General features: G+C 39.2%; 1 protein-coding gene across 1 annotated transcript in view; it reads right to left on the bottom strand.

Annotated features, from left to right (window-relative positions):
* The window catches only part of SLC35B4 (solute carrier family 35 member B4), a 38748-nt gene extending 23435 nt beyond the window's left edge, over positions 1-15313 (bottom strand). Inside the window, exon 1 of the mRNA XM_061198741.1 lies at positions 14972-15313. Coding sequence (XP_061054724.1) covers positions 14972-15048 — 77 coding nt within the window. The 5' untranslated portion in view covers positions 15049-15313. The remainder of the gene's footprint in view (positions 1-14971) is intronic.
* Between the last annotated feature and the right edge of the window lie 318 nt (positions 15314-15631).

The raw sequence follows: 15631 nt of genomic DNA on the forward strand, positions 1-15631 counted from the left end.
CAAAGGCTATAAAAAAAGATAAAGAGGGACGCTATATAATGATAAAAGGATCAATACAAGAAAAGGATTTTACACTTGTCAACATATATGTACCTAATTAGGAGCACCCAAATACATAAAACAAATACTAATAGACATAAAGGGAGAAATTGATGGGAATACAATAATAGTAAGAGACTTTAACACTCTGCTCACATCAATGGACAGAGATGCTAAATGATACAACAGAACAGTTATACTTAATTGATATTTGCAGGACATTACATCCAAAAAAAACCCAGAACACACATTCTTTTCAAGTGCACATGGAACATTCTCTAGGAATGACCACATACTAGGGCACAAAACTCACCACAACAAATTTAAGAGTATAGAAATTATTTCAAACATCTTCTCTGACCACAGCAGTATGAAACTAGAAATCAACCACAGAAAAAGAACTGAGGAAGAATAAAAAAAACGATTACATGGGGACTAAACAACATGCTACAAAAAAACCAATGGGTCAACAAGGAAATCAAAAAGGAAATTAAAAATTACCTTGATACAAATGACAATGAAAACACAACCGTACAAAATCTATGGGATGCAGCAAAAGCAGTTCTTAGAGGGAAGTTCCTCAAAAAATAAGAAAAATTTCAAATAAACAATCCAACCTACCACCTAAAAGAATCAGAAAAAGAAGAACAAACAAAACCTAAAGTCAGCAGAAGGAAGGAAATAATAAAGATTGGGGAGGAAATAAATAAGATAGAGATTAAAAAGACAATAGAAAAAAAATCAATAAAACCAAGAGCTAGTTCTTTGAAAGGGTAAACAAAACTGACAAATCTCTGGCCAGGCTCACCAAGAAGAAAAGAGATGGCTTCCCTGGTGGCGCAGTGGTTGAGAGTCTGCCTGCCAATGCAGGGGACACGGGTTCGAGCCCTGGTCTGGGAAGATCCCACATGCCGCGGAGCAGCTAGGCCCGTGAGCCACAACTACTGAGCCTGCGCGTCTGGAGCCTGTGCTCCACAACAGGAGAGGCCGCGATAGTGAGAGGCCCACGCACCGCAATGAAGAGTGGCCCCCGCTTACCGCAACTGGACAAAGCCCTCGCACAGAAACGAAGACCCAACACAGCCAAAAATAAATAATTAATAAATAATAAATAAATTAAAAATAAAAAATTTGTTTAAAAAAAAAAAAAAGAAAAGAGAGAGAACCCAAATAAACAAAATAAGAAATGAAAAAGGAGAAAGCTCAAGTGATACCACAGAAATACAAAAAACCATAAGAGAATACTATAAACAATTATATGCCAACAAATTTGACAACCTAGAAGAAATGGACAACTTTCCAGAAATATACAGCCCACCAAACTGAATCAAGAAGAAATAGATAATTTGAACAGACCAATCACTAGAAGATAAATAGAATCTGCAATTTAAAAATATGCCCTACAGGGACTTCCCTGGTGGCCCAGTGGTTAAGACTTCATCTTCCATTGCAGAGAGTGTGGGTTCGATCCTTGCTCAGGGAGCTAAGATCCCACATGCCTCATGGCCAAGAAACCAAAACATAAAACAGAAAGAAATATTGCAACAAATTCAATAAGACTTTAAAAATGGTCCACATCAAAAAAAACTTAAAAACAAAAAAACTCCCTACAAAGAAAAGTCCAGAACCAGATGGCTTCACAGGCAAATTCTACCAAACATACAAAGAAGAACTTATACTGATCGTTCTCAAACCCTTCCAAAGGATTGAAAAGGAGGGAACACTCCCACAGACATTTTATGAAGCCACCATCACCCTGATATCAAAACCAAAGATACCACCAAAAAAAGAAAATTACAGGCCAATATCTTTGATAAATATAGATGCAAAAATTCTCAACAAAATATTAGCAAATTGAATCCAACAACACATAAAAAAGATCATACACCACAACCAAGTGGGATTCATCCCAAGTTCACAAGGTTCAACATAGGCAAATCAATCAATGTAATACACCACATTAACAAAAGAAAAGTCAAAAACAAAATAATCATCTCAACAGATGCAGAAGAAGCATTTGACAAAATTCAACACCCATTCATGATAAAAACTCTTACCAAAATGGGTATAGAAGGAACATATCTCAACATAATAAAGCCATTTATGACAAACCCACAGCCAATATAATACTCAGTGGTGAAAAGCTGAAAGCCTTCCTGCTAAAATCTGGAACAAGACAAGGATGCCCATTCTCACCACTTCTATTCAACACAGTATTGGAAGTCTTAACCACAGCAATCAGACAAGAAAAAGAAATAAAACGTATTCAAATTGGAAGGAAAGAGGTAAAATTGTCACTATATGCAGATGACATGATACCATATATAGAAAACCTTAAGGACTCCACACAAAAACTACTAGATCTAATAAATGAACTCAGCAAAGTAGCAGGATACAAGAATAACATTCAGAAATTAGTTGCATTTCTTTACACTAACAATAAAATATCAGAAGGGGAATGTAAAAAAGCAATACCTTTCAAAAATCACACACACACACACACACACACACACACACACAACCCCTAGGAATAAACCTGACCAAGGAGGTGAAAGACTTATATGCTGAGAACTATAAAACATTAATAAAGGGACTTCCCTGGTGGCACAGTGGTTGAGAATCTGCCTGCCAGTGGAGGGGACACGGGTTTGATCCCTGGTCCAGGAAGATCCCACATGCACCGGAGCAACTAAGCCCGTCCACCACAACTACTGAGCCTCCGCTCTAGAGCCCTAAGCCATAACTACTGAGCCCGCGTGCCACAACTACTGAAGCCCATGTGCGTAGAGCCCGTGCTCCACTACAAGAGAAGCCACTGCAATGAGAAGCTTGCACACCACAACAAAGAGTAGCCCCTGCTCGCTGCAACCAGAGAAAGCCTGCGTGCAGCAACAAAGAACCAACACAGCCAAAAAAAAAAAAAACACTTAAACATAAGATATGACACCATAAAACTCTTAGAAGAGAGCATAGGCAAATCTCTGTAATAAATCATACCAATGTTTTCATAGGTTAGTCTCCCAAGGCAACAGAAGTAAAAACAAAATAAACAAATGGGACCTAATCAAACTTACAAGCTTTTGCATAGCAGAGGAAACCATAAAAGCAAAACAAAACAAAACAACAAAAAGACAACCTATGGAATGGAAGAAAATATCTGCAAATGATGCAACTGACAAGGGCTTAATCTCCAAAGTATACAAACAGCTCATACAACTCAACAACAACAAAAAAACAAACAACCCAATTGAAAAATGGGCAGAAGACCTTAATAGGCAATTCTCCAAAGAAGACATACACATGGCCAGTAGGCACATGAAAAGATGCTCAGCATCAATAATTATTAGAGAAACGCAAATCAAAACTACAATGAGGTACCACCTCACACTGGTCAGAATGGCCATCATTAAAAAGTCTACCAATAACTAATGCTGGAGAGGGTGTAGAGAAAAGGGAACCCTCCTACACTGTTAGTGGGAATATAAATTGGTGCAGCCACTATGGAAAACAGTATGGAGGTTCCTCAGAAAACTAAAAATAGAATTACCATATGATCCAGCAATCCCACTTCTGGGCAAATACCTGGACAAAACTATAATTCAGAATGATACATGCGTAGGACCTGTGCAGAAGGGGAGAGGCAGGATGTGGAAAGAAGGGCCTCTGGAGTGTGGTGTTCCAGAGTTTGGAGAGCACACTGGACACAGCAAAAAATTAGAGTATCTGCAGAGGAACTCAAGAGAGTGATCAACATTGATGTCTCAGAAGATAGGAGGAGGAACCAAGATGGCGGAGTAGAAGGACGTGCTCTCACTCCCTCTTGCGAGAACACCAGAATCACAACTAGCTGCTGGACAATCATCGACAGGAAGATACTGGAACTCACCGAAAAAGATACCCCGCATCCAAAGACAAAGGAGAAGCCACAATGAGACAGTAGGAGGAGCGCAATCACAGTAAAATCAAATCCCATAACTGGTGGGTGGGTGAATCACAGACTGGCAAACACTTATACCACAGAAGTCCACCCACTGGAGTGAAGGTTCTGAGCCCCATGTCAGGCTTCCCAACCTGGGGGTCTGGCAACGGGAGGAAGAATTCCTAGAGAATTAGACTTTTAAGCCTAGTGGGAATTGATTGCAGGACTTCGACAGGACTGGGGGAAACAGAGACTCCACTCTTGGAGGGCACACACAAAGTAGTGTGCGCATCGGGACCCAGGGGAAGGGGCAGTGACCCCGGAGGAGACTGAACCAGATCTACCTGCTAGTGTTGGAAGGTCTCCTGCAGAGGCGAGGGGTGGCTCTGTTTCACCGTGGGGACAAGGACACTGGCAGCAGAAGCTCTGGGAAGTACTCCTTGGCGTGAGCCCTCCCGGAGTCTGTCATTAGCCCCACCAAAGAGCCCAGGTAGGCTCCAGTGTTGGGTTGCCTCAGGCCAAACAACCAACAGGGAGGGAACCCAGCCCCACCTATCAACAGTCAAGTGGATTAAAGTTTTACTGAGCTCTGCCCACCAGAGCAACAGTCAGCTCTACCTACCACCAGTCCCTCCCATCAAGCCTCTTAGATAGCCTCATTCACCAGAGGGCAGAGAGCAGAAGCAAGAAGAACTACAATCCTGCAGCCTGTGGAACAAAAACCACATTCACAGAAAGATAGACAAGATGAAAAGGCAGAGGGCTATATACCAGATGAAGGAACAAGATAAAACCCCAGAAAAACAACTAAATGAAGTGGAGATAGGCAACCTTCCAGAAAAAGAATTCAGAATAATGATAGTGAAGAAGATCCAGGACCTCGGGGGGAAAAAAAGGGAGGCAAAGATCGAGAAGGTGCAAGAAACGTTTAACAAAGACCTAGAAGAATTAAAGAACAAACAAACAGAGATGAACAATACAATAACTGAAATGAAAATGACACTAGAAGGAATCAATAGCAGAAAAACTGAGGCAGAAGAACGGATAAGTGACCTGGAAGACAGAATGGTGGAATTCACTGCTGCGGAACAGACTAAATAAAAAAGAGTGAAAAGAAATGAAGACAGCCTAAGAGGCCTCTGGGACAACATTAAACGCAACAGAATTCGCATTATAGGGGTCTCAGAAGGAGAAGAGAGAGAGAAAGGACCAGAGAAAATATCTGAAGAGATTATAGTCGAAAATTTCCCTAACATGGGAAAGGAAATAGCCACCCAAGTCCAGGAAGCGCAGTGAGTCCCATACAGGATAAACCCAAGGAGAAACACGCCAAAACACATAGTAATCAAATGGCAAAAATCAAAGACAAAGAAAAATTATTGACAGCAGCAAGGGAAAAACGACAAATAACATACAAAGGAACCCCCATAAGGTTAACAGCTGATTTCTCAGCAGAAACTCTACAAGCCAGAAGGGAGTGGCATGATTTACTTAAAGTGATGAAAGGGAAGGACCTACAACCAAGATTACTCTACCCGGCAAGGATCTCATTCAGATTTGATGGAGAAATCAAAAGCTTTACAGATAAGCAAAAAAGCTAAGAGAATTCAGCACCACCAAACCAGCTCTACAACAAATGCTAAAGGAACTTCTCTAAGTGGGAAACACAAGAGAAGAAAAGGACCTACAAAAACAAACCCAAAACAATGAAGAAAATGGTCATAGGAACATACATATCGATAATTACCTTAAACGTGAATGGATTAAATGCTCCAAGCAATATATATGCTGTCTACAAGAGACCCACTTCAGACCTAGGGACACATACAGACTGAAAGTGAGGGGATGGAAAAAGATGTTCCATGCAAATGGAAATCATAAGAAAGCTGGAGTAGCTATACTCATATCAGATAAAATAGACTTTAAAATAAAGAATGTTACAAGAGACAAGGAAGGACACTACATAATGATCAAGGATTAAGGATCAATCCAAGAAGATATAACACTTATAAATATATATGCACCCAACATAGGAGCACCTCAATACATAAGGCAACTGCTAACAGCGATACAAGAGGAAATCGACAGTAACACAATAATAGTGGGGGACTTTAACACCTCACTTACACCAATGGACAGATCATCCAAAATGAAAATAAATAAGGAAACAGACGCTTTAAATGACACAATAGACCAGATAGATTTAATTGATATTTATAGGACATTGCATCCAAAAACAGCAGATTACACTTTCTTCTCAAGTGCGCACAGAACATTCTCCAGGATAGGTCACATCTTGGGTCACAAATCAAGCCTTGGTAAATTTAAGAAAATTGAAATCATATCAAGCATCTTTTCTGACCACAGCACTATGAGATTAGAAATGAATTACAGGGAAAAAAACGTAAAATACACAAACACATGGAGGCTAACCAATACATTACTAAATAACCAAGAGATCACTGAAGAAATCAAAGAGGAAATCAAAGAATACCTAGAGACAAATGACAATGAAAACATGACGATCCAAAACCTATGGGATGCAGCAAAAGCAGTTCTAAGAGGGAAGTTTATAGCTATACAAGCCTACCTCAAGAAACAAGAAAAATCTCAAATAAACAATCTAACCTTACACCTAAAGGAACTAGAGAAAGAAGAACAAACAAAACCCAAAGTTAGCAGAAGGAAAGAAATCATAAAGATCACAGCAGAAATAAATGAAATAGAAACAAAGAAAACAATAGCAAAGATCAATAAAACTAAAAGCTGGTTCTTTGAGAAGATAAACAAAATTGATAAACCATTAGCCAGACTCATCAAGAAAAAGAGGGAGAGGACTCAAATCAATAAAATTAGAAATGAAAAAGGAGAAGTTACAACAGACACCACAGAAATACAAAGCATCCTAAGAGACTACTACAAGCAACTCTATGCAAATAAAATGGAAACCTGGAAGAAATGGACAAATTCTTAGAAAGGTATAACCTTCCAAGACTGAACCAGGAAGAAACAGAAAATATGAACAGACCAATCACAAGTAATGAATTTGAAACTGTGATTAAAAATCTTCCAACAAACAAAAGTCCAGGATCAGATGGCTTCACAGGTGAATTCTATCAAACATTCAGAGAAGAACTAACATGCATCCTTCTCAAACTCTTCCAAAAAATTCCAGAGGATGGAACACTCCCAAACTCATTCTATGAGGCCACCACCACTCTGATACCAAAACCAGACAAAGATACTACAAAAAAAGAAAATTACAGACCAATATCACTGATGAATATAGATGCAAAAATCCTCAACAAAATACTAGCAAACAGAATCCAACAACACATTAAAAGGATCATACACCACGATCAAGTGGGATTTATCCCAGGGATGCAAGGATTCTTCAATATATGCAAATCAATCAATGTGATACACCATATTAACAAATTGAAAAAAAAAAAACAAATTGAAGAATAAAAACCATATGATCATCACAATAGATGCAGAAAAAGCATCTGTTGACAAAATTCAACACCCATTTATGATAAAAACTCTCCAGAAAGTGGGCATAGAGGGAACCTACCTCAACATAATAAAGGCCATATACGACAAACCCACAGCAAACATCATTCTCAATGGTGAAAAACTGAAAAAATTTCCTCTAAGATCAGGAAGGAGACAAGGATGTCCACTCTCACCACTATTATTCAACATAGTTTTGGAAGTCCCAGCCACGGCAATCAGCGAAGAAAAAGAAATAAAAGGAATACAAATTGGAAAAGAAGAAGTAAAACTGTCACTGTTTGCAGATGACATGATACTATACATAGAGAATCCTAAAGTTGTCACCAGAAAACTACTAGAGCTAATCAATGAATTTAGTACTGTTGCAGGATACAAAATTAATGCACAGAAATCTCTTGCATTCCTATACCCTAATGATGAAAAATCTGAAAAAGAAATTAAGGAAACACTCCCATTTACCACTGCAACAAAAAGAATAAAATACCTAGGAATAAATCTACCTAGGGAGACAAAAGACCTGTATGCAGAAAACTATAAGACACTGATGAAAGAAATTAAAGATGATACCAACAGATGGAGAGATGTACCATGTTCTTGGATTGGAAGAATCAATATTGTGAAAATGACTATACTACCCAAAGCAATCTACAGATTCAATGCCATCCCTATCAAATTACCAATGGCATTTTTTACGGAACTAGAACAAATCATTTTTAAATTTGTATGGAGACACAAAAGACCCCGAATAGCCAAAGCAGTCTTGAGGGAAAAAAACGGAGCTGGAGGAATCAGACTCGCTGACTTCAGACTATACTACAAAGCTACAGTAATCAAGACAATATGGTGCTGGCACGAAAACAGAAACATAGATCAATGGAACAAGATAGAAAGCCCAGAGATAAACCCATGCACCTATGGTCAACAAATCTATGACAAAGGAGGCAAAGATATACAATGGAGAAAAGACAGTCTCTTCAATAAGTGGTGCTGGGAAAACTGGACAGCTACATGTAAAAGAATGAAATTAGAACAATCCCTAACACCATACACAAAAATAAACTCAAAATGGATTAGAGACCTAAATGTAAGACCGGACACTATAAAACTCTTAGAGGACAACATCGGAAGAACACTCTTTGACATAAATCACAGCAAGATCTTTTTTGATCCACCTCCTACAGTAATGAAAATAAAAACAAAAATAAACAAATGGGACCTAATGAAACTTAAAAGCTTTTGCACAGCAAAGGAAGCCATAAACAAGACCAAAAGACAACCCTCAGAATGGGAGAAAATATTTGCAAACGAATCAACGGACAAAGGATTAATCTCCAAAATATATAAACAGCTCATGCAGCTCAATATTAAAGAAACAAACAACCCAATCCAAAAATGGGCAGAAGACCTAAATAGACCTTTCTCCAAAGAAGACATACAGATGGCCAAGAAGCACATGAAAAGATGTTCAACATCACTAATTATTAGAGAAATGCAAATCAAAACTACAATGAGGTATCACCTCACACCAGTTAGAATGGCCATCATCAGAAAATCTACAAACAACAAATGCTGGAGAGGGTGTGGAGAAAAGGGAACCCTCTTGCACTGTTGGTGGGAATGTAAATTGATACAGCCACTGTGGAGAACAGTATGGAGGTTCTTTAAAAAACTAAAAATAGAATTACCATATGATCCAGCAATCCCACTACTGGGCATATACCCAGAGAAAACCATAATTCAAAAAGACACATGCACCCCAATGTTCATTGCAGCACTATTTACAATAGCCAGGTCATGGAAGCAACCTAAATGCCCATCAACAGACGAATGGATAAAGAAGTTGTGGTACATACATACAATGGAATATTACTCAGCCATAAAAAGGAACGAAATTGGGTCATTTGTTGAGACGTGGACGGATCTAGAGACTGTCATACAGAGTGAAGTAAGTCAGAAAGAGAAAAACAAATATCGTATATTAACGCATGTATGTGGAACCTAGAAAAATGGTACAGATGAGCCGGTTTGCAGGGCAGAAGTTGAGACACAGATGTAGAGAGCAAACGTATGGACACCAAGGGGGGAAAGCGGCAGGGGGGTGGGGAAGGTGGTGTGCTGAATTGGGTGATTGGGACTGACATGTATACACTGATGTGTATAAAATGGATGACTAATAAGAACCTATGGTATAAACAAACAAACAAATAAACAAAACAAGTAATACTAAACTTTCATTGGGTTATTTGTATGGAATTATGTTAATATAAATGTTTCAGACATTACATGAAATTTCTAAAAATCTTATATGTTCTGGTATAATGTTATAAGTCATAATTCTAGTTCTTACTTTAAAATGTATATCTCAGAAATAACTAAGTTTCCTTGTCAATTGCATTATTATGAACTTTCATCAAATCTTTAACCGTGGTCATTTTTAAGTCTTTTTTCATTTACAGACAGTTCTGAGTGTACTCTGCTGCTTTTGCAAATATGTTACTATAAAAGGGTTTCATCTTCAAGGAATTCATGGAAAAGACTCTGACAAGTACAGGTTTCTGGTAACTGACTATACTGCTGAACTGAATGAATAAGCATTTTCAGAACTCTAATGGAAAACTGATGAACTCATAAAATTGCTAACAAAAGATCAAGATGAAAAAAAAAATTAATTACATGGGACTGAGTGAACTGATGAGGATGATTATAATTTTTGTGTCTTTCTGTTTGAATAAAAAAAAAATCCCACAAGGACTTAGAGGCAAAAAATATACAAATCAATTTTGACTGCAAAGTAAAGGAGCTGTTACAGTGGAGGATTACTGGACTGAATGTCAGTATTATGACATAGTATGAGTGTGTTTCGAGTTTGGTAATTGCAATCATTGTTGCTTTTGTCGTGGTCATCCATTTACAATGCTTGGTGTCAGTTTATTTATCTCTTGTAAAAATAAAATACAGTGTGTGTGTGTGTGGGAAAAAAAAAAAAAGATACATGCACCCCTATGTTCATAGCAGCACTATTCACAACAGCCAAGACATGGAAATAACCTAAGTGTCCATCAATGGATGAATGGATAAAGAAGATGTGATATATACAATGGAATACTACTCAGCCATAACAAAGAATGAAATAATGCCATTTGCAGCAACATGGATGCAACTAGAGATTATCATACTAAGTGAAGTAAGTCAGAAAGAGAAAGACAAATGCCATATGATATCACCTACATATGGAATCTAAAATATGGCATAAATGAACCCATCTATGAAACAGAAACAGACTCACAGACATAGAGATCAGACTTGTGGTTGCCAAGGCGGGTAGGGAGGGAAAAGGATGGACTGGGAGTTTGGGGTTGGTAGATGCAAACTATTACATTTAGGATGGACAAACAACAAGGTCCTACTGTATAGCACAGGGAACTATATTCAATCTCTTGGGATAAACCATAATGGAAAAGAATATGAAAAAGAATGTCTATATGTATACAACTGAGTCACTTTGCTGTACAGCAGAGATTGGCACAGCATTGTAAATCAACTATACTTCAATTTTTTAAAAAATGTTAAAAATAAATAATTGAAATCAGGATCTTGAAGTGATAGCTACGTCCCCATATTCACTGCAGCACTATTTGCAATACCTAGTGAAGATACAGAAACAACTGAAATGTCCATGGACAAATGAATGGATACAGAAAATGCGGTATAAACATACAATAAATATTATTCAGCCTTAAAAAAGAGGGAAATGACACCATTTGCAACAACATGGAAGGCATGCTAAATGAAGTCAGTCAGTCACAAAAGGACAAAAGGACTGCATGATTCCTCTTACATGAAGCATCTAAAATAGTCAAACTTACAGAAGCAGACAATAGAATGGGGATTGCCAGGGTCAGGGGGGAAGGGAAAATGGGGACTTGTTCAATGGGTATAAGTTTTCAGTTATACAAGGTGAATAAGTTCAAAAGATAAGTACATCGTAGTGCATATGGTTAACAATTCAGTAGTGCACACTTAAGAATTTGTTAAGAGGGTACATTTCATGCTCAGTGTTCTTACCATAAAAAAAAGGGAGCACAAGGAAATTTTGGAGGTGATGGATATGTTTATTACCTTGATTATGATGATGGTTTCATAGGTGTATGCATACTCATCAATTTGTATACATTAAATGTGTCCAATCTTTGTTTATGAATATACTTCAACAAACGTATAAAAAAGTTAAAGCTATTGAAAACATTAAAAAAATTAAAATAAAAAATAAAAGGCATCATAATAATTTTTAATTTTATCTTTATTTACGGAGGTAGCTATTATTATGCCCATTTCATTGCTAAGACACTGAGCGCCAAATGGCACAGAATTAGGTAAGTCTCCCAGAGCCACCTGGCAAATAAATGGTGTTTGAGACCTCCTTATTATCATTGTTATTATTATTTTTTTTTACAATTCAGTGGTTTTTAGTATTATATTTAGAGTTGTGCAGCCATTACCATCATTTAATTTTAGGACACTTCCAAAAGAAATCCCATACCCATTAGGAATCACTCCCCATTTCCCCCTCCCCTTGACAATTCTAATCTACTTTGTCTCTATTTCCATAGGATTTTTATATCTCCCTAATGTACTCACATAATTCAATTTTTAAAAAAATCAACTTACAGAGCTTTTTAAGACCACAATGCTGTATAGCTACCAATGGAACTATTTATTTTAACTTGAATAATTCACTTTAAAACTTCAGAGTACAAACCTGGATCCTTTCCCCCTGAACTGCTTGTTATCTTCAACTTTATTCCTCAGGTATTATAATCACTAACTGCAAACAGTTTCTCTTTGAATTCTCTTTGGCAAGAATCCAAATTTTTACTTTTTTAAAAAAGAACTCTGAAGAGAAAGAATTAGGCAGATAGTTTATGGCTTCTGTATTTCTTATTCTAGATTTAGAAAACTTCCTTATTTGATTCAACATTAGGCACTTGATGAAAAAATAAAATGCGAAAAAGAGAATGTTTCAGATTGTTTTCCCGACATAAGACACCTCACCTAGTTAGTGAGCTGATGTGTATCTTGTTTCCAAGGTAGAATGTAAACTCTCTCAGAAGGGAGATCAAGGCACTCATTCATTACTTCACATCTGCCCTGTACACTGCATTGGCGCTTTATATTTTATTATAGGTCCCAATTATAAGTATGAAATAAGAAAGAAAAACCTAAATTTGTTCTCCAATTTGGGGGAAAATGGTTAAAAATGCTCACTTCTCCCTACAAGTCAGTTTAGCATTTCAATTCATACTTAGTGTCCCAAGGAAGCTATATAAGAAGCACAGTTCCTGCTCTATAAAAATTTATTAGCGTTCCACTGTGATGTCCCAAGATAAAGTCACCAATTATGAGAAGGCCAAATCTACAAAGAACCTTAAAAGACCATCTGGTCCAACCAGCTCTTATTTTCTTGATCTGAAATATGATAAGTTGGAGTTGCCCAAGCAAATCAGCACAAAGCTGCTATTCAGTTTGGGGTACCACTCATTAAACTAACAAATGTACCCCTTACCACATTATGAAAACCCATTGCTGTATGCAAACATTCAGATGTACAAGAAAGATAAGGAATGATGGTTTTTTTGGGTTTAACAAATTATTCAAAGTATTCTAAATAGAAGATCCAGTAATGCAGAAAAACATCCTGTAAAGTTAGATTTACCCACAACTTTTCAGGAACAGCTCATAAAACAGGGTATATGTATATTGAAACAAAAGTTGTTAGAAGGGGAACCTATTGCGAGCTTCAGGCTTTGCACCGGCATCTCATTTAATCCTTCAAAACCCTGTGAGGCTGGCAGAGCCATCACCGCCCTTTCACAGCTGAGAGAACAGACTCAGGGAGACCATGTAATTTAGCTAAGGGCTCACAACTGGTTAAAAAATAAATTTAAAAAGGCCCTCAGTTACTAACATAACATATTCTGATGTCATACAGCCTTTGGCAAGGTTTAATTCAATGGCATATTCAACACAAACATTACACTATTATTCTCTGACCTTCATTTCCATGGCTGGCCTGATTTTATCACATTTTTATATTTTTAAACCAATTTCCAAAGTGACCTTCCTTTGAAGTGTACCAGCTGACAGCTGGATACATTTTTTTTTCATTTTCACATCCCTCACCGCCTACTCCAGAGAATGACAAATGAAAGATTTTAATCAACACTTTTTGCACATTAAAATTTCAAGCTCTGTAATCGCAAAAATTAATCCCACAGAGTTTACCTTAAGCAAACTGGTTGCTTCAGAATGACTTTATCAATGTTATCATAAAAATAAAATACATTTCTAGCAGGCACCACAGGAGGAAATGGGTGACCAAAGCCTAAGGGCTGCTCAAGCTCAAAAATAACAGGAAAGTTGAAAAAGGTATTGGACTAGGAGTTCAGATTCCTGGATTCCACTTCTGGTTCTGCCACTTACAAGTAGTAAGAGACGACCTAACTTCCTGGGACATGTTTCACTTTCAGTAAAACAGAGAATATAATTCTTGACCTATCTTGTTCTGATGGTCAATGGAGATAATGTGCAGATTTTAAAACATGGTGCTAAACAGCACCATAGATATTATTTTATAGGTGGAAAAAGGAAGTCCAGAGAGGCTAAATAACTTGAAAACGTCACACAGCCAGGGGATGACAGAGCCAAAGACGGGAACTCCTGAGATTTTCAGTCCTGAGCTTTTAGAGTCCACCTGTTGCCTTTTCTCTAACAGCTTCTACTCAATGAACTTTGCACATTATTACTCAACATTATTTGCGTGCCACCTCAATAAAACTACCCTGGTGTCCCTTTGGGAAAGTGTCATAACCATTCTTGATTTATAAAGTTACACCTCAAAATGCAAGCTTCCTGATTTAATATCTTAATGCTGGAAAGGCTATCCCCGGTCAATTGGACCGACCTTCTGCATAAGAATTCGTTCTACTACATCCGCGAGAGGCATGTTGGGCAAAGTACTCATAACCATCTCTAAGGCCAATAAAAGAACTTCTTTGCAGCCCACTTTAAAACAACTGAAACTTTCTTTGCAGCGTGTACCAAATCAGACTGCTTTTTAAGTCCAAGCTTTGCTCACGTCATATATATGGCATTAGCAGGATCGAGAAAAGAGCTGGAGGAACCTTGGGTTCTGCCACGAGCTCCCTGCCGACCTTGGGAAAAAAAACTCTCCAGGCTTCAATCCCCCAGAGTGTGAAAAGGGGGTGACGACAGCAAACACCCCCAGTGTTCCACTCGAGGGATGCTAAGAAACTATTGGGCGGGAGAGCTGAGGGTGCGCAGGATGACGGAGCAGCCGACTCAGCGGCGTCCCAAGCAGCCCAGGGCAGACACTGGGCGCAGGCGGTCCCACCCCGGGACCCGCCCGGCTCAGGGGGGACGGCGCGTGGGGGCGCCCCTCCTCCGGCTTCTTTAGTGCGACCGGCGGGGGTCACTTACCGGGCCAGGAGCTCTAGGAAGATCACGTTACTGCAGCAGCCTGCGAAAACCAGGCCCACCGCGAAGGCCGGGCGCATGGCCGGGGCAGGGTAAGGGGAGCAAGCGCGCAGAGGAAGCGCCCGCCTAGACTGCTACCCCAGGAAACCCGGCTGCCGCCTCGCCGCGGCACTGAACATCACCACCGTCCCGGAGTGCTGCTCTCCCGGGGCCGTCGCGGTCTCACTTTTTCCGGCGGCTGCCACCAACGCTGCCGGCGAGGAGCTGTAGTTAGCCGTCAGCGGGGCCCCATTCATCCGAAGGGGTGTCCGAGTCCGGGCCAGACTACACTTCCCAGAATGCTGCGCGCCCGCACGTCCGGCTGCGTCCCAACTCGCCTCTGCCCGGCAGCTCCACCGGAGAGGAGAGAGAGGCGAGGTGCCCGTCATGCTTCGCGCGGTAGCAAGCCGCGGGGCTTGCTGGGAAGTGAAGTTCCAACGCTGTTAACGTTGTTTCTTAAGAGGCCGCCAAGGGCTCTGAAAGGGATTGGTCCAGCACTTTCACGGTAAACTCACAGCTGACGGCACTAGAGCTACACACCTGTGATTGCTTGGTCGTTGGAAGTATTCTAGTATCTGAAAATTCTCCTGAATTGGGAGAAAGTAGAAATTCTCTGAACTTCCT

The sequence above is a fragment of the Eubalaena glacialis genome, chromosome 8, assembly GCF_028564815.1.
Source record: "Eubalaena glacialis isolate mEubGla1 chromosome 8, mEubGla1.1.hap2.+ XY, whole genome shotgun sequence".
Taxonomy (NCBI): Eukaryota; Metazoa; Chordata; class Mammalia; order Artiodactyla; family Balaenidae; genus Eubalaena; species Eubalaena glacialis.